Source organism: Idiotropiscis lumnitzeri, chromosome 14, assembly GCF_059441095.1.
Source record: "Idiotropiscis lumnitzeri isolate Australia: NSW breed Sydney's pygmy pipehorse chromosome 14, RoL_Ilum_1.0, whole genome shotgun sequence".
NCBI lineage: Eukaryota > Metazoa > Chordata > Actinopteri > Syngnathiformes > Syngnathidae > Idiotropiscis > Idiotropiscis lumnitzeri.
The window spans coordinates 7,802,441-7,821,637 of record NC_142404.1 but is presented as its reverse complement, the minus strand read 5'-3'; the positions used below and the strand labels follow the sequence as shown (position 1 = coordinate 7,821,637).

General features: G+C 40.3%; 4 protein-coding genes across 4 annotated transcripts; 2 read left to right on the top strand and 2 right to left on the bottom strand.

Moving 5' to 3' along the window:
• Positions 1 to 100: 100 nt before the first annotated feature.
• On the bottom strand, positions 101 to 6,607 carry cln5 (CLN5 lysosomal BMP synthase). Its single transcript, XM_088315086.1, has 4 exons — positions 6,374 to 6,607; positions 4,252 to 4,426; positions 3,941 to 4,166; positions 101 to 2,877 (listed from the first exon to the last, which is right to left on the bottom strand). Exons 1-4 carry the CDS (start codon positions 6,514 to 6,516, stop codon positions 2,384 to 2,386), a joined length of 1,038 nt encoding a protein of 345 aa, XP_088171212.1. The 5' UTR covers positions 6,517 to 6,607; the 3' UTR covers positions 101 to 2,383.
• Positions 6,608 to 7,120: 513 nt separating this feature from the next.
• LOC148323280 (glutamine amidotransferase-like class 1 domain-containing protein 3, mitochondrial) lies at positions 7,121 to 9,221 on the top strand. The gene is made up of 4 exons (XM_088315972.1): positions 7,121 to 7,387; positions 7,463 to 7,634; positions 8,359 to 8,557; positions 8,638 to 9,221. Exons 1-4 carry the CDS (start codon positions 7,139 to 7,141, stop codon positions 8,831 to 8,833), a joined length of 816 nt encoding a protein of 271 aa, XP_088172098.1. The 5' UTR covers positions 7,121 to 7,138; the 3' UTR covers positions 8,834 to 9,221.
• An 895-nt stretch (positions 9,222 to 10,116) lies between these two features.
• On the bottom strand, positions 10,117 to 14,361 carry acod1 (aconitate decarboxylase 1). Its single transcript, XM_088315338.1, has 5 exons — positions 14,158 to 14,361; positions 13,902 to 14,063; positions 13,069 to 13,158; positions 12,793 to 12,992; positions 10,117 to 11,552 (listed from the first exon to the last, which is right to left on the bottom strand). Exons 1-5 carry the CDS (start codon positions 14,167 to 14,169, stop codon positions 10,592 to 10,594), a joined length of 1,425 nt encoding a protein of 474 aa, XP_088171464.1. The 5' UTR covers positions 14,170 to 14,361; the 3' UTR covers positions 10,117 to 10,591.
• Positions 14,362 to 17,041: 2,680 nt separating this feature from the next.
• Positions 17,042 to 18,954, top strand: kctd12.1 (potassium channel tetramerisation domain containing 12.1). The gene has a single exon (XM_088315339.1). The coding sequence runs from the start codon at positions 17,096 to 17,098 to the stop codon at positions 17,954 to 17,956; it is 861 nt and encodes a 286-aa protein (XP_088171465.1). The 5' UTR covers positions 17,042 to 17,095; the 3' UTR covers positions 17,957 to 18,954.
• The last annotated feature ends 243 nt before the right edge of the window (positions 18,955 to 19,197 follow it).

Here is a 19,197-nt window from a genome sequence, read left to right as displayed (position 1 = left end):
ACATCTTTTAAAAATAAAAGACTGTGCCCTGTCCGTGCACCATATATCAATTCAAGGTGGGTCCTCGATTTATGGTAGTGTCACTCAGATTTCACTCATCTAAGTCACTCCGGAGTACAGCTTGCACCATTCAATAAAATGTACCATGAAGAAGAACAAAAAAACAGAAGTTGCTCTGGATTATAAATTGTATTTTGGGGCATTTATTTTTACAAAAGCAAGAACAGTAGAGCTCTGATGGGCACCCAAAATCACTTCATGCTGATAGCACGGAACAAGTACCGGTTTAATTAGAAAGTTCCACTTCAATGAACAGAAAAGTTAAATTTTTTAGTTTAAAATGGCTAACTTTAACTAGAATCCCATGTCACATTGTGCTAGAAACCTGGTCAGTTATTGTGCATTTTGCTGCAAAAAATAATAAATCCTTGTGGCAGAATCCACAGGCTAAACTCGTAACACATCATACGTTAGTTGCCATGGCTACCACTGCTTCCATTTAATTTTCTACTTAGTTTTGGAATTTGGCAAATACTGTAGTTTCATTACAGCCACATTCTTTACTGTGCAACATCTGCATGTTGCAGAACCATGGAGTCTACCTTTGGCCACAACGCAATGTCTACTTAAGGTAAGCCATTCTAAAAGTTTCCTTCGAGACGGAAGTTTCTAATCCAAGTGGAACACGTTCGCTGCTCTCAGTACGAACAGCGAACGGGGATTTTGGGTCACAGTCCGAGCTCTAATTTTAATATATCTATAGCTATCTGGCAGAATTCTCATATTGTCAAAATGACAATTTTTCAGGAACTCGAAAAAATATTTTGCTTGAGTTCCCTGACACTGCTTTGTTTGAGTTGTGGTATACCTTTAATTGCTGGCTTATACCATTGCGCTCACATCAACACACCACCCCTCAAAAGAACATATTTAATCATTCATTCAAGATTCTAAAAAAGATGTCAATGACTAAAATAGTACAGACACGGAGTCCACGGTGGTGTCGAGCTCGTACCTTTCAATAAGCTTTTTAGCTTGTCGCAAAAGCAAACGCCTATCCCATGTCATCTACACAAACTCTTTCCTAAAGGTCTTAAACTATGAGCGATGTTTTATTTATTTTTTTGCAATCATCTAACTAACCCAGTGTATTAAGTGGATATTAATATGCAATTAAGACTCATGGGATCCTTTTACAATATGAGACATTACAGTGATTGGTTTTAACAAAACAAGCCAACTTAAATCTATCTAACTCTACTATTTGCACTTGTTATTGTCTAAAAAAAATCCAGTTGTTCAATGCAGGTGAAAATTGGGGCGGGGGGGGGGGTTATCTATTTGACCATATGTGGTGAATGCTGGACGGCACGGAAATACAAGTCGCACCTTAGTATAAGTCCCAGGACCACTATGAAGAAAAAAGTGCAACTTACAGTCCAAAAAAAACGGTAAATATTTTTATGAAAACCACTTTTAGACCATTAATATAAAACAAATGAAAAACGTTGAGTATGGTAGTAACTGATTGTGCCTTCTGTTCCGGCAGCATTTTTTTTTTTTTTTTAAATCAGAAATCTAATTTACAATCATCAAGAAGTAAACAAGATATATGTTGTTCGGGGTAAAACATTGACAAGGAATAACATAATAAAGCTTTATTATTTTCTCACTAAAAATGGTTAGTAATGTAGAAACCTTCTGGACAAACCAATATGCGAGATAGGGTAAATGAAAGCCATTCAATGTCATTTCGAAGTGGTATGAGTGAAACAGGCGATGCAAAATAACAGTAACGCACTATGACGGTACAGAAAGAAAGGTGAAAGACTGGACAGCAGCTTTCATTTGCTGTTTTTAAGTAGTATACTTTTTTTTCTTCTAATATGTCGCAAAAAAAGTATGTTTTGTAATGCTGACAAGTTGATCCAGTGAGTTGCTTTTGAGGGTTGACTGACTGTCCTTTGCTTTAACCGCTCACCTAGCTTGAGATTTGAACATGACTTTTAGACATGTGGTCTACTGCTAATAAACATTTGTGAATGGACGCTTCGCTTCTGACATTTCATTCCTCCGCACATATATTTAATGCATACATTTGTGTAAAAAATAAAAATAAATAAATAAAACTCACCTGCTTTAGCTCCTTGCATTGAAAACTGGGGATTCTTGAGTTAAAACCACGGCAGCTTTTTTGGTTTCGATATGAAATAACCATCCCAGTCATTTTGAATATTAATAGGAATTTAAGAGGGTGAAAAATGTTAAGGTTTACGTTCCAGATTTTTGTGAATAATGTGTGACTAATAGACAAGTCCACCTCAGATAAATTCAAAACTTCATCTTACGATATGAGAACATCAAACTTTTGACAAAACTGTTATCAATTTGAAGGCAAAGGCACCTCCTCGTACTGGATGCGCACATAAGGAGGCTTCATTGGCAGCCTCCAGTACTCAAAGTTGTAGTAGAAGTAGAAGCTTTTATCCATCACCACTATCTTGTAAGCCTCCAGCATGCTCAGGGCAAACTCTGCCAGAGACTGGTGGGGTTGGAAATTGTGGTAAAAGTCCCGAATGTCCGTCGCTAGGTTCTTGAGCGCCGGCTGGCCGAAGATGGCGCTGTCGTTGCCCAGGTAGACCGGCTCACCGCTGTACAGGTAGATCTTGGTGTAGTTGGTCTGGGAGCGGCTGGACAGTTTGGCTCCCAATGCGTTCAGCTTGCGGTAAGTGCGGTGCACAAACTGCGAGCAGTCGTACGATTCGAACCACATGGTGGCGTTGGGACCAGCGTGCGAAAGCACCGTCCACGTCTCATAGTAGATCCCCGTTGCATTGTCGTCAACCACCCACTGAGCCAGATCGTTAAACTGATTACCTGAACAATAAGGATAAGACCATGAATCACATTCCCTGATAGTACTAATATGCAAACAGCAATAAAAAAAAAATTGCCGTCTTTTATGGCATAGTATCAATATTCTTGCATCAAATCCTGATAGATGGATGGATTTTTTTTTTTTGAAGGTCAAAATCAAAACACTTATATCATAATGAAAGATACTGTTAGCTTTTACATTACAGTGCTGACATATCAGCATCAAAAATCGTTAATGGAATGAATCATGCCAGTAAACGGGTATCAAATCCAGATATGAAAAAAAAAAATGAGCTGTTTCTCAATTTACATTCTAGTCCATTCTCACGTCCTTCTGATTATCGGGAAACTTCCTCAGTTGCGGCCTTACTCCTGTTCCGATGCTTTGTCTAAATCAAGAACACGCGAAATACCAGGATGTTGTTCTTGTCTGCTATCTTAAACCAAGAATTCATCGGTTGGTGACTTATGAAGAATTGGCTGGGAAACAATCCGAACATGTCTTTTTAACCGCGCTACCATTAACGATAAATTACAGTTCATCACCGCTAGTTTCGGACTGTCAAATCATCTTCTCTGGCGCGTTTGTGACACACATTAATGACATGTCATCTTTCCATCCTTTTTTTTTTTTTTGGACAGAATCAATATACAGGGATGAAATAATTACACTGCTAGCCTTTAAGGCACGGCATCAAAAATCTATAATGAAATGAAGTATATGGTATGTATTTAGTTTTTTCTGTACAGAAAAAAAAAATATTGTTACCATCTTGAAAGATATGGTTATCGCTTATGGTAAAGTTACAGTATACTGAGATCAAATATCGACAACGTAAATCACATTTGTATTTTTTTGTACTGCGACATCAATATTAATAAGTATCATTTTACGGACTGGATCAGAGGCGCAATCTTCTCAAATCAATGTATTGGCAACCTGAAACTATTCTGTGCTACGTTGCACTACTTTGCATTATATCACATCACAATGTATGATTCATCATATTGTATCACATAATATCGTATTGTAATCGTATCGCTATCCTATAAAAAGTCTTACCTCTGATTTCTGCTATTTTCTCCAAGGTGCCGTTCTGTGCCCAGTGGAAATCGTCAATGCCGTCAAAGAAGCATGCAGCGCCTTGGTTACACCAGAAGGGGGTGAACACATCCGGTCTTAGGTGTGGGAAGGTGCAGTTTCCAAGCTGGAAGAGTTCGTACCACTCCATGGTGTAGTTGGCCCCCGTCTCCGTGCTGCTGAAGCCAACAGCGTCGTGCATGATGTGCTAATAAACAAAGCAGGAACATTCTGTGAATCGTTGCTCATTTTCACACCAGTCATCTGCTAGTTTCCTGTCAAATTGCACTCACCAGTTTTCCCAGGATGTTTCCGTACTTGAATTCCCACACGGGAGTCTGCAGACGATACACTGAAATGACGTCAGTGTCCTTCATGTAGGGAATGCGGCCATCTTGGTCTCCGGTGGGACAGAAGGGGTAAAGTGCTTGACAATAAGCGTCCACTTGGGGACGGCGGTCGAAGCGTCTGTTCAGCACACGTTTTAATGACAGTGTCAACTTCCACGGTTCATTCTTAAAATCTACTTCCTACGTGTCTCAAATAGCAATTCCACTCATCTTCTGCATAATCATCTTAATGTATTCTTTCTGGGTCACTTTTTTCTCATAACATTTGCCTAATTTTCCCACGTATAATCTTGACTTTTGCCATCATAGTAGGAGAACGTTTCACAATTAGGACTTTATGCCTGCAAAACTTTGGTTAGGATCTCTTCATGAAGTCTTTATGAGTCTAACCCAAACCCTACAAAAAAATGGTGGCGAGAAAGTTGCTTAATCCCCCACATTTTAAGTGAATTATCACATTAAAATCGTTGAAATTCCAGCTGAGGTAGCAATTCCAGAAATTCTGTGAGAATGAATGCGCTTGTAAAGAAAACAGTGATCGCTATAGAATTGACTCAACACTGCCTCATTGTTTTGTGTTAAACAACATTGTTTTGTAGCAGGTAACTCGGAGTGACTGAGGAGTGATAGGAATATCTTAAAGGAGGACAAGACCCAAAATGGCCCAATTTTCACTGACAAGCTCAGTTTATAAATGTTTTTATCAGGAAGCTGAAATTAGTTGTCATTTTTGTTTATATTAATTAATTTTGGAGAAATTAGAAAATATGTGACGACTTGAAAAACGGCTACTTCTAATGAGGAATATGGCCACGCCCCCCTCCTCCACTCTCCTCGTGGTACTGCAATTGTCAGTAAAGGGGCCGATTAGAAACGCTCCATCAGATATCTTTGTACTTTCATTGCTTATAACGTCCAAAAGCGGTGGTCATTGGCACCAGAATTCATGTGGACATCCCTACCAATGACCACTTCAACATATCAAAAGGATTAACCTCTCCGTGGCTGATTTATATGAGAATGATGAAATGTGGAAGTGAGCAGAGGTACATAGATGATGCCGTTAGGGCGCGGTACGCTGCTTCTTTGCTAATCACGGTGATGATGCACGGCATATTTTATTCTTTGGAACGTAACAAATCCGAGCTACGCATGCACCACTCAATGGATTGTTCCAAATGCGGTGTGAACATCGATGCCTGGTTGTCTCCTCACACTTAACAAAAGATTAGCGCAGCTAGACGTCTGAAATATAACCAGTCAGGGTTCGTGTGCACATTCTTGCTCTTGTCTGCTTCATCCTGTGAAAGTGGAGAATAGATTGGCACTGTATTTTTGATTTCATGGAGGTGATCACAAGAGCTCACGTTTGATGCCAATAAATCCAAACTATTGGGCAGAACGCTTTTCTACTTTCACAGGTTGAAGTGGAAAATAGCAGTAATGTGCATTTGCATTTTTTGGTGGCGATCAGTCGCCGTTTTAGACAACAGGAGGGACAATTAGAGCAATATTGCCTCCCTGCTGCGACGTTGACGCTGAAATCGAATAAAAATAACAAACCGACCTCCAAAAGGGGGCGTGCCAAATTGTCGTAAATCTCATTGAAAAAAAAAAATAATAAATAAATAAAAAAAAACTAAATCACTACAGTCTTTTAGGGGTGTGAATTTTAGTACTGGTGTCATTTTTACCTGCAAACATATTATATAAGTGCCAATGAGGTATCCCTTTAAAGTGGATTCCAACCATAAGCATGGATATATTGTTAAATGAATACTTATGTGATAGCGTCAATCACGGGAGTGCATTATTATTTTGATTATTATTGTAAAGCCGTTAGTAGTGTGTTTAATTATGTGGCCAGTCAAAGTGTAGCAAGCTTTCTCCTTTCAACTATCAAATTTACAATAAATACATAAAACATAAGCGAGTTTCCAGTGCGCGCGTTGCATAAATTATTCTGCTGTAAACAGTATTTGTTGATTCAATTAAAAGTTCACCAAGCGCGAGTTCCGCATTTGTGTCACATGACCTGAGTTTACGAACTTTGGCGTTTTCTTACCTGTAAGGTACCGGCCACGTTTGTTTCTTGAAAGCGTTGGCGACGTGAAGAAACACCAACGAGACGAAGAAACAGACATAAATCTCCGAGCGAGACATATTCGAAGCTCTAAACGTGGACAAAAAGTGGCCTCTGTCTCTCATTCCTCTCTCTTACTGCTCGACGAGATGTGCTCGTCTAACTGAATTCCGTAGTTACGGACTACTTGTCATGTGGTTTTGTTTACTCGTTCAACTCAGCGATAAAGAAAACGCCGACGGCAGATTCGACACAAAACGTTACTAATCAATAATAATAAAAAAATAAATCATCTGAAATATGGAAAATAACAAATAACAACTTGGATGAGTACTGATAACAATCCACGGAGAAATACAACATTGTTTGCTTCACCACTAATTCATTAAATACATGCACAATTAATAAAATACAGAAATAATTCATTAAATACAGAAATAATTACATATATTTTTTTTACATCGAATCATTGGTAATTTAATTAATTCATGAAACATTTCTTTATTTAATTCCATATTTAATTAATAAATCAAACATTTAATTAATTAATGACAATTTTAATTAAACATTTCACTGTGTATTTAGGGTAATTTTGGCACTTTCAGTCCCCCATAAAAAATGGCGTGTTATTTTTATTTATCTATTTTTTTACATTTCTTCTAGCACATTAACTTGTGAGTAGTGTAACGTAACGCAATGATCAAGAACAATCCTGAGGGGTCGCTGTTCGTCCAACCTGGTGGATGAATGACCGAAGAAGAAGCTCGTCCCGTCCTCCAGTCGGTTTGTCTATCAGGCGCCATGATTAGTCTACTTCAAGTGTGCGGACGAAACTTCCTCACTCGTAGCCCCGTCCAAGTGGCGAATACTTTCTTCTATTCCGCACAGATGAGCAAACGCGTGGCCGTGGTTTTGGCAGGCTGTGGCGTCTACGACGGCAGCGAGATCCATGAAGCTTCCGCCATTTTGGTGCATTTGAGCCGTGGTGGCGCAAGTGTGGGTGAAGAGTGAAAGTAACATCCACCTGTGACATGGACTTTGCGCGTGCGTGACGTCGTGTCTTGGTTCCAGGTGAACATGTTTGCTCCCAACGTGGAACAGATGCACGTCGTGGACCATGCAAAAGGCCAGCCCACGCAAGAGAAGAGGAACGTGCTGGTGGAGAGTGCCAGGCTGGCCCGTGGCAACATCCAGGACCTTTCCAAACTCAGCGTCAAAGAACACGACGCCATCATCTTCCCAGGTGACGTCACGCTATCTGCTTCCAGTCTGATTTTTTTTTTTTTTGCAATACAAATAATTGCAGTATTAAAATTTGCTGAAATCGAAGTCATTTTCTCACTTTCTGAGAAATTGACAAACTTAAAGCAATATTGCGGTAATTTTATTGCAATATTGCGATCCCCCCCCCCATCGTATACATTATCAGTCTTGCACAATTGCAACTTTTTTTATATAATGTGACTATTCGTCTCTAATCTGTCTATGTTCGAACTTTTTACAATTAAATTTGCATTCGCAATTTTTTTATACAAAATTACGACTTGTTGAGGTATTCCGACAGTATTATTGCATGATCATGATTGTTTTTCTCTTAAATGAGGTTTATGATCAAATACTCTGAATACATTATATTACTTTTTCTGAATCAGTATGATTACTTAGATTTGAGTACTTGGTAACATTATGTCCTGCAATTTTTATGAAAATGTGTTGTATTTTAATGAAATATTGGTCAAAAAAACGTTTTCTTCCCCACGGCTGTAACTTTCCTGGTTCTAAGTTCATGGTAATATTTGAAGTGATATGCCATTCTACATGGTGGGAAAATGAAAATGTATGTTATTTACTAAAAATGGCACGTTTTCTTAGGTTATTGTGTTAGGTATTGTTTTCTGCAAGGTTATGGACGGAGGAACAACTATACAATGCGGATATCCCTAATGATTGTGGCCAATTTTGGGCAGGTGGTTTTGGAGCGGCAAAGAATCTGTGCACATGGGCGGTACAGGGCAAGGACTGCTCAGTCAATGACGAGGTCAAGGCGGTGCTGGAGGCGTTCCACGGCGACGGTAAACCCATTGGCCTCTGCTGCATCTCGCCCGTGCTGGCTGCAAAAGTATTTCCTGGATGCGAAGTCACCGTAGGCCTGGAGAATGACGACAAGTACATATAAACCTCTCCAACCTCACACACCAGAAAACCACCAAAAAGTTAACGTGAGCCTCTTGTCCCTCCCCTTTTAGGTACCCAAACACAGCAGACACGGCAGCCGCCATCACTCAGCTGGGCTGCAAGCACGTCAACACGGGTGTGAGCCAGAGCCACATTGACCACAAGAACAAGCTGGTGACCACCTGCGCCTTCATGTGTGACGCGCCCATCCACGAGGTCTTCGACGGAATCGGCTCCATGGTTCAGGGCGTGCTCAAGCTTGCTTGAATCGAAAAATTTATTTTAGCCAGCCTTGCTAATGCTAAATTGTGTCAAAAGTGTGGACGGAAACAAAAAAGCACTACATGCAATATGCAGCGTTTAGCTTGACTGCTTTGATTTAATTATATAGGCTTTGTTCTCGGAAATATTCTAATGATGCATAGTGGCCCTAACCCAATTTCTCACAGGGTGTTTTTTTTAGCATAGTGTGGGAGCTCAGTGGCTTTATTTTTATTGACATCAACATGGCACAACTAATACATTTTGTGATTGGAATACAGTGAGAGGGGTGGGGTGGGTGTTGTCTTGTTTAGCAGTGAAGATGTAAATCTGTCCACTGTCTAATTGAGTGTTATTGTACAGAGGAAAATGTAATAAATGTATCAGACTTAAATGTGTCCAGGTTATTTGAATTTTGGTGGTCTATCACATACTCATGGTTCTGCACCTGTGCACTCGCATAATCTTAGATGATTTTTAAATATATTTTCGCTTCTTATTCCTCACTGTATCTTCTTGGGGCGACGTGCATACATACTGAATGTTTGGCACCGTATTTTGAAGAATTTAATTAAAAAAAAATCCCAATGCCTTTTAATTGGTGTCAATAATAGGTGCCGATTTTTGCCATTCGCGGGTGGTCCTGATCTGTAACCCTGTTAGATTAGCTCTCTTTGACATCTTTGATGAGCCAGGCAGTTAGTTTGCTGTGACCTTTCTTTTGCTTTCACTTGGCTTCCCTTCTCCGTGACATACTTGACCCTTGGTATCAGTTAAGGCCATAGATTCACACTTGTCACATGAACTAGAGTCGCCCCCTGGTGGGTGGGTGCCATAGAGTATAATTTTAGGAATCCTCGGGGAAGGGGTTAGACCTGCCATAATCTAGTAGAGAAGAGCTGTATGTTAATCTTTCTTGCACCCATTCAGTCGTTGCTGAGAATATAAAGACTTCTTGTAGTTATTAGCATAATGGACAGTAAAGATAAAAGAACCGGCCAGAAGGTTCCCGCAGAACTTTTCAACAACCTTTGTAACAAAATGTTTTCAGGGGAAAACTAAGTATCAATAAGCTTTAGTTTTAAAGATTAGTCATCATTTTTTTCCCAAATCATGTTCTTGCATTGTACATTGTTTTAGTAATTTTAGTAAATTACTTTTTATTTCTTTACTTTGCAATACATTTCTTTAATTCCTGCTTGTAGATGCTTTTTAATGTCGTACTTTTTGTGACACACATTGAGTTAACTTGTATATGAAAGGCGCTATACAGTATGAAGACAGCTGCCTTGCCTTTTCCCAATTTTATTTATTAAATTTGGACATGCATGCGTTTTATTGACAATGACAATAAATTATGCATAGTTCTTTCATGTGAATTTAAAAAACAATCAGGAAAAATATTCTTTTTCTATTAAAAATACTACAAAATCCATCAATACATGCTTTATGGATGACAAAAATATCTTTTGGTCCTCAAAAATAATTAAAAAAAACAACAAACATTCTCTTCAAGTTTTAAATGATCTTATTTGGATTTTTAAAAATTTATTTAAAAAACAGAAATAATATGCAGTGCATTCTATTTGAAAATATGATTTCATGTTCATTGTTTTTATCTGAAACGAAAAAAACATTTTGGATTAAGATAACATATTCTCGTTTGTTGTGTTTTGTTGATACAGTGTTTGATAGTTATGGAGGTGCAACAATATTTGCAGTGCCAGTGTTTTCTTGGAATGTAAAATCATTGCCTTGTTTGGCTCATCCACTTTGAGACAAAGCCCTGAAATCATTGCGGCAGTCACGTTCCTCAGTCGTCATTCTCATGTATGAATGCAACACGGTGCATTCTGTCTCCACCTCCATGTTTCTGACGGTGTCCAGCACCCCTTCGGCTCCCTCTGGGCTCAACACTACGGAAGCATTGGCCATGAACTTGTCCACCAGGTCCTCCTGCCTCAGCGGCTTCCTCCAATGTCCGTAGAATGTATCACACCTTGCCGAAAAGCTCTCACCTTGATAGGTTTCTATGGCGACCTCACTGTACATCGTGTCAAAGTTGGCCCGGTTATCCCCGGGAACATGCAACTCTACTTTGCCCAGGAGCTCCTTGAGATCAGGACGCTCCCTTTTAGCTCTGCGGAATGAGCCCACCGACACGCCGCCGTCCAAGATGGCGGAGCAGGCGTTGAACTGGAAGGAATGTCTGGCTTGGTGCTCCGTGGTGGCAAAAGGGGAGTCGGTGTACTTGGGAGGTGGAACTTGCAAAGTGATGCGTTTAATCTGACCCACATCCAAGTTTGGGATCTTAGCGCGAGCCGTCAATGCGGCATCCACCACCCAGTGCATTCCCAAATGAGCTGGCACACGTTTGAAGGCAACGTCTTGCTCCTCGAGGACCCAACGTGAACCACCGACACCGGGGAGCGTCATCGCAGATGGTTTGTAGTCTTCGTAGTAGACCCCGAAGCCGCACTCCACATCGAGGATGGCCGGGTTGCCCTCCAGGCCCGTCTGTGCCAGCCGAGCGGCCTCCAGGCCCCTCTGGGCGGCGTAGCCCATATGAAGGGGTTTGCTTTGTGTGGCGGCGTTGGCAAGCGGTGCCCCGGCCGAGCAGGCCGCGATGGCCAGAGCGTTTGCGCATTGCCGAGAGGATAAGCCCAAAAGTTTGGCAGAGGCGGCCGCGCTGCCCATCACGCCAACCACGCTGGTTGGGTGGAATCTGAATAGAGACACTTAATTAGGGACAATGGCGTCATCCAATGCAAGAGCTCCACCCAGGATGCATGAGACCACTTGAGAGTACAGCAGAACATTTGGAGATAAAAGCCTTTGATTAGACACCGAAAATTGATAGATATTTTTTTTAAACAACAACAAAAAATCAGCCAAACACCACCAACGACTTAGTGCCTTTTTAAAAAAAACTAGATGATTTTTACTAGACAGAAAATAAATATTTGAGTATACATGTTTTTCATTGAACATGTTTTTTTTTCCACAGTAATGATGTCAGCTATTTTTTTCAACAAAAAAGACTCCTTTGCTGTTTTTCAGATAATTAAAAACACAACACATAAGAGACATGCTCTTTGTTGAACATACAATATGTTGTGATGATTTGGATTTTTTTAGTCTTATTTTCAGAAGAAAGAAACAAATGACTTCCATGCTCTTGTTTGGTAATTACAAAAAAAATATTTGGAAATACACATATACGCATTCCAGTGGACAGCGACAATGTGTTTGTTTTCTTTTGGCCATAAAAAAATCTGAAAAACAATTAAAGGTAACTGTACTAATGTTATTTTGGAAAATAATATCGACTGAATTTGAAGATGCATAAATTACATTCATTGGTCAACATTGACGCAATACGTCAATAGTCTTGTTAAACTAAATCAGAAAAGCAACATAAATGATGAACGTGCGCTTTTTGGTTAACCACAAAACTGTTGATGCATAATTTCCATTGCACAGTATCAATTAGTTAAGTTTACTTTCTTATTTGTGGCACCAAATTGAATTCTTTTCCATACATTGAAACAAAGGGATTGCTTGCTTTTTCATTGGACATCAGTGATAGAAATTGTTTTATGTATCATGCACTTTTGCATTTTATTCATACAAAACGGCATTTTTTTAATTAAAAATTTGGAGGTAGAGTACATACTGTATTTTTATTTTTTTTTTTCAAAAAAACCCTCACGAATTAATGACACCAAGTATGATCCAATCTGTAATCCATCACAATTTTGGATGAAGTTCCCCAGTTGAACCACCAGAGGGAAGTGTTGTTCTTTCATGACTACTATATAAACGTTTGATCTGACGTTTGACCCATACACGTCACAGTGGATATCATTAAAAATACAACCACAAAGACCAAACTTCCCACTTCATTATGTGAGATGTTGTTCTAATCTTGTTATGTGTAAGTGTATGTAAAGATGTGTCTGTACCTTTTAGGGAAGCTGTAGGCCTCCCTGGAGAACCTCAAGAGTCTGCCCTGCACCTCAATACCAACATTGAAGGCCAGCAGCAGGTCCAGGCCGGAGGGCCTCGTGGGCGTGGTCTCCGCCAAGGCCAGCAGTGCGGCCAGCACCGCCCCCGAAGGATGAGTGGCGGGATACCACGTGTCGTCAAAATCCATGGAGTGAACCTGGAACCACAAAGCCAATGTTTAAAACAGATGGCAAGTGATTGTCGAGCTCGACATGTCATGTGACTGAATTTACCGCTACGCCGTTGACAAATGCGGCGAAGTGCGGAGGGGCAGTTATGTCTGATTTGCCCCAAACGCTGCTCTTCTCCTCTGACTGGAACAGCTGACATCATCCACATGAAAATAAATCAATAAATAGTTACTAGTTACTCAACTAAGAATGATGTCTGCTTTACTTGCAATGTGACTAAATTGACTTATATTTTAAAATTATATATTTTATATTTATACTAATATTTTTATATTCATGAAATACATTTTAAATTTTATGAAAAGATATATTGTTAATTTGAGGTACCCAAAAATGGTCATTAGTCCAAACTTTACCAACACCTTGACAAGCGAGTAAGAGGAGAAAAATTAACAACCATAAAATAAGATCAATTATTAATTATTATTATTAATATTTTTTTAATTAAATCATTGAGTCAGAAAATATGTCAGCAGCAAATAGATGTGATATGTAGATACACCTATCAATTATAAATAATTACTAAATAAATATCATACAATGTGTTTTTTCCTAAATGAATTACATTTGTAATCTGTAGGCTATATTGTTACCCTCCAAATTATATCATTATTGTTATTATAAAAATTTAAATGTGACTTGTGGATGTGCAATAATATCTAAACATATCACGTAATTAAATTGTTTAAGTAAATAAAGACGATAATTACATATACAAAATGTACAGTATACAGTAAGATGTAAGATATACATAATATTGGTCCATTTGGATAGTTGTCTTTTAATGGATTGTTTGTTTATTGCGTGTATGTAAGTTATTGTAAACATCTGGATTCAATTACCGTACAAAGAAGTGTACATGAGGTGGAGTGTACCTGGCTATACGTGAGAGCTTTGTTGAAGACATCCGTCCTGGATCCGAGCAGGCCCACGCCGAGGGTGTCCAGCATCATCCGTTTACTGCGTCTAATCACGCCATCTGTCAGCTGGCCGGCGCCCAGGGCGCGGATGGCAGCTCCGAAGCTCTCCGTGACACCCTGTGATAGAAAAAAGCCAACACACACAGTCAAAAAACACTCAGCACCATCACCCAGGTTGTGCTTCAGATCCACTCAGAAGACAATTTGCTACCTTACGCAGCATCGCTTGTGTCTCGTTTGAATGTGAAAGTCCTAAAGGGAAGCTGCTTTTTATTAGGAACGGTCATGCTGCCCAATGGCAGAACATCAAAATTTCCCAAGAGGCTGATGATGGTCAACCTGATGGGGACTTTCGCAATGACTGAATATTGTGTCTAGACAAGGTTTCACTTTCATGTATGGTACTAAAAACTTAAAAAAAAAAAAGTCAAGGCAAGCCAAAGAATGACATTTTATGTTGGGCAATTCATTTATATTTCCCACATTTCGCAACAAAGAAATAAGAGAAGGAACTGATCTAATTATCTCACCCTTGTGTTGCACCCAAACTTAAAGATAGAATTAAAACAACTCAGCATAAGGATTTCTTGTTGTGCCAACAAACATTGTTGCCATGAATGGCAATAAGTCCCATTTGAAGTTGCACCAATTTAAATGACTGTTCTAGGCCTAAAAATTATTATTATTATTTTTTAAGTGTACTTAGTGGACTTTTTCCTGCTGTGTATACTGTCGGGAAGAAAAACTGACAAATTAACCACATGCATGTACGTTTGTCATGTGTTTCACAATTGAGTTTTTTTTTTAGAGTGGGTAGAGAGACGTTTCAGGAGGAAATGACATAATCCTTGGCCGAAACAGCCAAGTCAAGAACTCATGTGACAACTCTCTGGGAAAGTCTGAAGATCCATTCAGGAAGAAAAACAACAAAAAAAAGTTTACATTGAGGTCTTAGCTTGTTAGTACAGCACAAAATGCCAGCAAAAAGTTTTTCATCTAAACCAAACCAAAAATATAGTTGCTGTCCGTGTTAAAAGTTGAATTGCTTCTATTTTGAATGCAGTCTGAGTAAAAGTTGAAGTCGATGTGTGGAGAATTTAAAGGACTCTCACTCTCTTTCTTCAATGTGACATTTAAAAGATTTTTTTTTTCATTGAGAACAAAAATGGTGAAATGTGGACATTTGACTGTTTTGTTGCACATGCTGAATGAGCAGCGACAACAACAAACTCGAGAGTACTGAAAAGATCAAGATTGTGATGTTGCTTGATTTCCATGTTGCTCGCACTTTCTGTTTGTTTTATTTTCCTTTCGTAAAATAATTGTTGAGTCAATTTGTCAGTCCCAAAGTCAAACTGTAACTTACATTAAATCTTGATGTAGCTTAAATAAAATACTTTTTGTCATTTGTGTTAAAAGTGTCAACGTGACCAGACAGCAGTAAATCAGTTAAATGAGTTGAACCCTGAACCAGAGAACTCGAAGTAAACGTGCTAACGTGCCTACCATGCTTCCCGATTTTTGCATGATAAAATTCATTATTGGAATTAGTTTGAATATAATTGTACTAAAAGCCAGATGCTTGCCCGTGGTACAGTAAGTTGCATTTTTGATTCAATGCTTATCACCAGACTTTTCATCCATTGTCATCACTGGTACCTTTCAGTATTGATCTGTTGGCTGTGCACTCCCCGTCTAAGGTTCCCTTCACGCTTTGGTTCACATTTGCTACACTCAGGGAACATAAAAACGACTTCTTTTTATAAGTAGGTACAGAATTAATGACATTTAAAATGAAATGTCACCTCACCAGCAGCACGGCAGGTGGAAGTGGGGCTGTGGCCCCTCCCTCTGCAAGCAACAGGTAAGAAGCTTAGTTGCTTAGTTGGGTTTGTCAATCGATTAGTTTGTGAGGGCGTAGCACGAAGCAGGGGTGTGATGTAAACAGAGCTGAGGCCGTGTGAAATTTGCAAAGAAAAAAAACCCATTTAGACTTTAGTTTAGAATTTAGGTTTATGTCAGGTCTAGTTGAAATGGTACCCTGTATCCCTCAATGCCCACTCTGCACAGAGGAGCGACTCCGCAAGGGGGCGCAAATTACACGTTAAAAACGTGACTCATGTCATTAAGAAAGCTGGGATAGGCTCCAGCCTCCCTGGTGAGGAGAAGCGGTTCAGAAAATGGATGAATGGATGGATCGAAACCGTTTTTTGCTGCATTTTGTATTGAATTAGATGAGGACATCGTCACTAAGCCTTTGTTTAGAATAAATCCCATAGGTTCAGACTATTTCATCTTTGTACTCGCTCACGAATGACGCACACACACGCACGCACACGCGCACACAAATTAATACATTAAGTTCAAAGTGTCCAACATGTAAACGTTTTCAAAGACAGGATAACGCCCACTTTGTAGATTTCCTTTTACTCTAGAAAGACTACATTTAAAAAATACACTTGGAAGAGAGTAAAATATTCGGAGTCAATTTTACACAAAGTATTTTTTCTGTACAGGAGAGAATTTGGTTAGTCCATCTATTTGGGTTGAGCATCAGAATATAATGATCATTTCGAGAACTTTATGAAACTTAAAATCCATGTCAAGTGAAAAAAAAATGTCTTGTAAACTTGACATCACAAGTGTTGTTAACACCCCTACCAAGTTTCGATGATTAAAAAAAAAGAACAAGTCCAAAGTGAAATTGGTCGATGAATTTTTACCGGGTCATAACAATTTCCCTCGGACTGATTTGTATTTAAACATTTTAGTTGACGCGAACCTCGTCTTGCGTATCGAACAGGTGTACCCAATGAAGTGACCGTCTATGCTCTGCTGCCTGTAGTTCCACCGTAGTAGCGATGGGTGTCAGTATTACCACATTTACAACCCCAAGTGTCACACTATATACGTGTTCATTTTAACTTACACTGAGCATTAAAATAATTTCACATTGTAACTTTTTTCCTCCCCTTTTTTCCTTAGCATTCATTGACAGGTCATTAAATCCAAGTAGTGTAGATTAATGGTTAACCACACAACAACCCCCCGGCCCCCCTTCCTTCCCCGGTTCCACGCTTCATAAGCCGTGAGCAGCCTCTTGAGACTCAGTCAGCCAGCCCACCGACACAGACACGAACACGCACACGATGGCTCTGGCTGAGGCGTCCAAACGCGACGACTCCCACTTCCCGGAAATTGTCGAGTTGAACGTCGGGGGCCAGGTGTACGTCACCCGGCTCCAAACTCTCGTCGCGGTGCCTGACTCGCTCCTGTGGCACATGTTCAGCCGCCGGACCCCCAAGGAGCTGGCCAGGGACACCAAGGGTCGCTTCTTCCTGGACCGAGACGGCTTCTTGTTCCGTTACGTCCTCGACTACCTCCGCGACCTGACCTTGGTGCTGCCGGACTACTTCCCGGAGAGGAGCCGACTGCGGAGGGAGGCGGACTTCTTCCAGCTTCGGGAGCTGGCCAAGCGGCTCTGTCCACAGGTGAGCAAGGACAACTCCATCAGCGAGGAGATCAGCCACAGCGATACTGAGGACGGCTCGCTCCAAGGCGGCCAGCCGCCGTGCGCGTCGGTCGGAGGGGTAGAGTATGCGTTACGCACCAGCACGGCCGTGCGCTCCCCGTCTATGGACTGCAGGAAGTCGGGCTACATCACCGTTGGCTACCGGGGCTCGTACACGATCGGCCGGGACATCCAGACTGACGCCAAATTCCGCAGGGTGGCGCGCATCACCGTTTGTGGGAAGACGTCCCTGGCCAAAGAGGTGTTCGGAGACACGCTGAATGAGAGCCGAGACCCGGACCGTCCGCCGGAGAGGTACACGTCGCGCTACTACCTCAAGTATAATTTCCTGGAGCAGGCCTTTGACAAGCTCACCGAAGTGGGCTTCCACATGGTGGCATGCAGCTCCACAGGCACCTGCGCCTACACCAGCAACGACCCCGGCGAGGACAAAATCTGGACGAGTTACACTGAATATGTCTTCTGTCGAGAACAGTAGCCACACAACTTTTAAAATGGAAATAAATAAGCCCCTTTATTCTAATACGTCCTTGGAATATTAATTATGACCATATAACATTCTGAGATGAGAATGCACCCCAGAAAAAATTGAACTGTGAGGTTGTAGACCAGTGTTTTATGAATCTTTATTGAGCTATGTGCACATTTACAACCAAACAAAATCTCTTATCTTTCTCTCTCTCTCTCTCTCTCTCTCTCTCTCTCTCTCTCTCTCTCCCTTTCTCTCTCTCTCTCTCTCTCTCTATCTCTCTCTCCCACTCCCTCTCCCTACAACCCCCGCCAAATTGTAGATTAATTTTTGCTGCAAAACGATTTGCCGTTTTTGTGCTCAACTGGTGCCAAGGAATTTTTAAAATGAGTTAATGAGCTTCATTTAGACAAAAGTAGTCATTTGCTGCTATCTTGTGGCCTTTTTAAGGGGTGTTGTCAATTAGAGATTTTCACCTTTAGCGGCAGGGCTCTGTCGCAATCCCGGGTTGGATATCTGAGGGAATTAAAGTATTGTGAAGAACATACAGAATTTAAATGCCATCTAATTTAAACTATAACCTGTGTTGTGAAAGAAATGTATGTGATGACAGACGATATCTGATTTACTGCAAAGCGGTACAATACATTTAAACGTTAGTCTAGTTAGTGGTCCAACATCTGATTTTCAACTCCCTGCTATATTAATTAGGAGGACATTGTGAATTCCTTGTTACAAAAAACCCTAACCCACTGACAATGGGACTTCCAGATCAGTCCTGCTCGTCACTGTATATAAAAAGTTCTTTAGTCCTTTTGCATATTGTCCCTGTCCAATAAAAAGCATGTATTTCTATTTTTGGGTGATTTTTTTTTTCTTTTGATCAGAAACAAGAAGATTGACTAAGAAAGTCTGTGGGTGGGATGGCAATAGCTGCTTCAGCTAAAAGTAACTCACTCACTCACTCCTGTGGTGGTTTTGTGTATGAATAAACTCATAATACCAATCATGGTGTTTTGGGAGTATTTTTTGTTGTTGTGTGTCAGTATGTTCCTGCCATCTCTTCTACATGTATTGACACTTATGACAATCTTGAAAATGTCATTTCTGCTTCAGTGCACATCCAACAGGATATTAATGTATTTGCATATCAACAAAATAGCGGGACAAATTTGAGTATTTTTCCTCACTTAGAATCAAAGGCAGCAAAAAGCAGATTAATGGAGGTTTGTAAATTGTCCTGAGCAAAT

Bases quoted from the DNA above. Each gene is read 5' to 3' on its own strand.
- kctd12.1 (XM_088315339.1), top strand. From the start codon at position 17,096: ATGGCTCTGGCTGAGGCGTCCAAACGCGACGACTCCCACTTCCCGGAA.
- cln5 (XM_088315086.1), bottom strand. From the start codon at position 6,516: ATGAGAGACAGAGGCCACTTTTTGTCCACGTTTAGAGCTTCGAATATG. The intron at 4,427-6,373 runs GTAAGAAAACGC...TGTGCTGAACAG, and splicing joins ACGTGGCCGGTACCTTACAG to ACGCTTCGACCGCCGTCCCC. The intron at 2,878-3,940 runs GTAAGACTTTTT...CTTATTGTTCAG, and splicing joins GAAAATAGCAGAAATCAGAG to GTAATCAGTTTAACGATCTG.
- acod1 (XM_088315338.1), bottom strand. The intron at 12,993-13,068 runs GTAAATTCAGTC...TTGTGGTTCCAG, and splicing joins CATTTGTCAACGGCGTAGCG to GTTCACTCCATGGATTTTGA. The intron at 11,553-12,792 runs GTACAGACACAT...GTCTCTATTCAG, and splicing joins GCCTACAGCTTCCCTAAAAG to ATTCCACCCAACCAGCGTGG.
- LOC148323280 (XM_088315972.1), top strand. From the start codon at position 7,139: ATGACCGAAGAAGAAGCTCGTCCCGTCCTCCAGTCGGTTTGTCTATCA. The intron at 7,635-8,358 runs GTGACGTCACGC...AATTTTGGGCAG, and splicing joins CGACGCCATCATCTTCCCAG to GTGGTTTTGGAGCGGCAAAG. The intron at 8,558-8,637 runs GTACATATAAAC...CTCCCCTTTTAG, and splicing joins GGCCTGGAGAATGACGACAA to GTACCCAAACACAGCAGACA.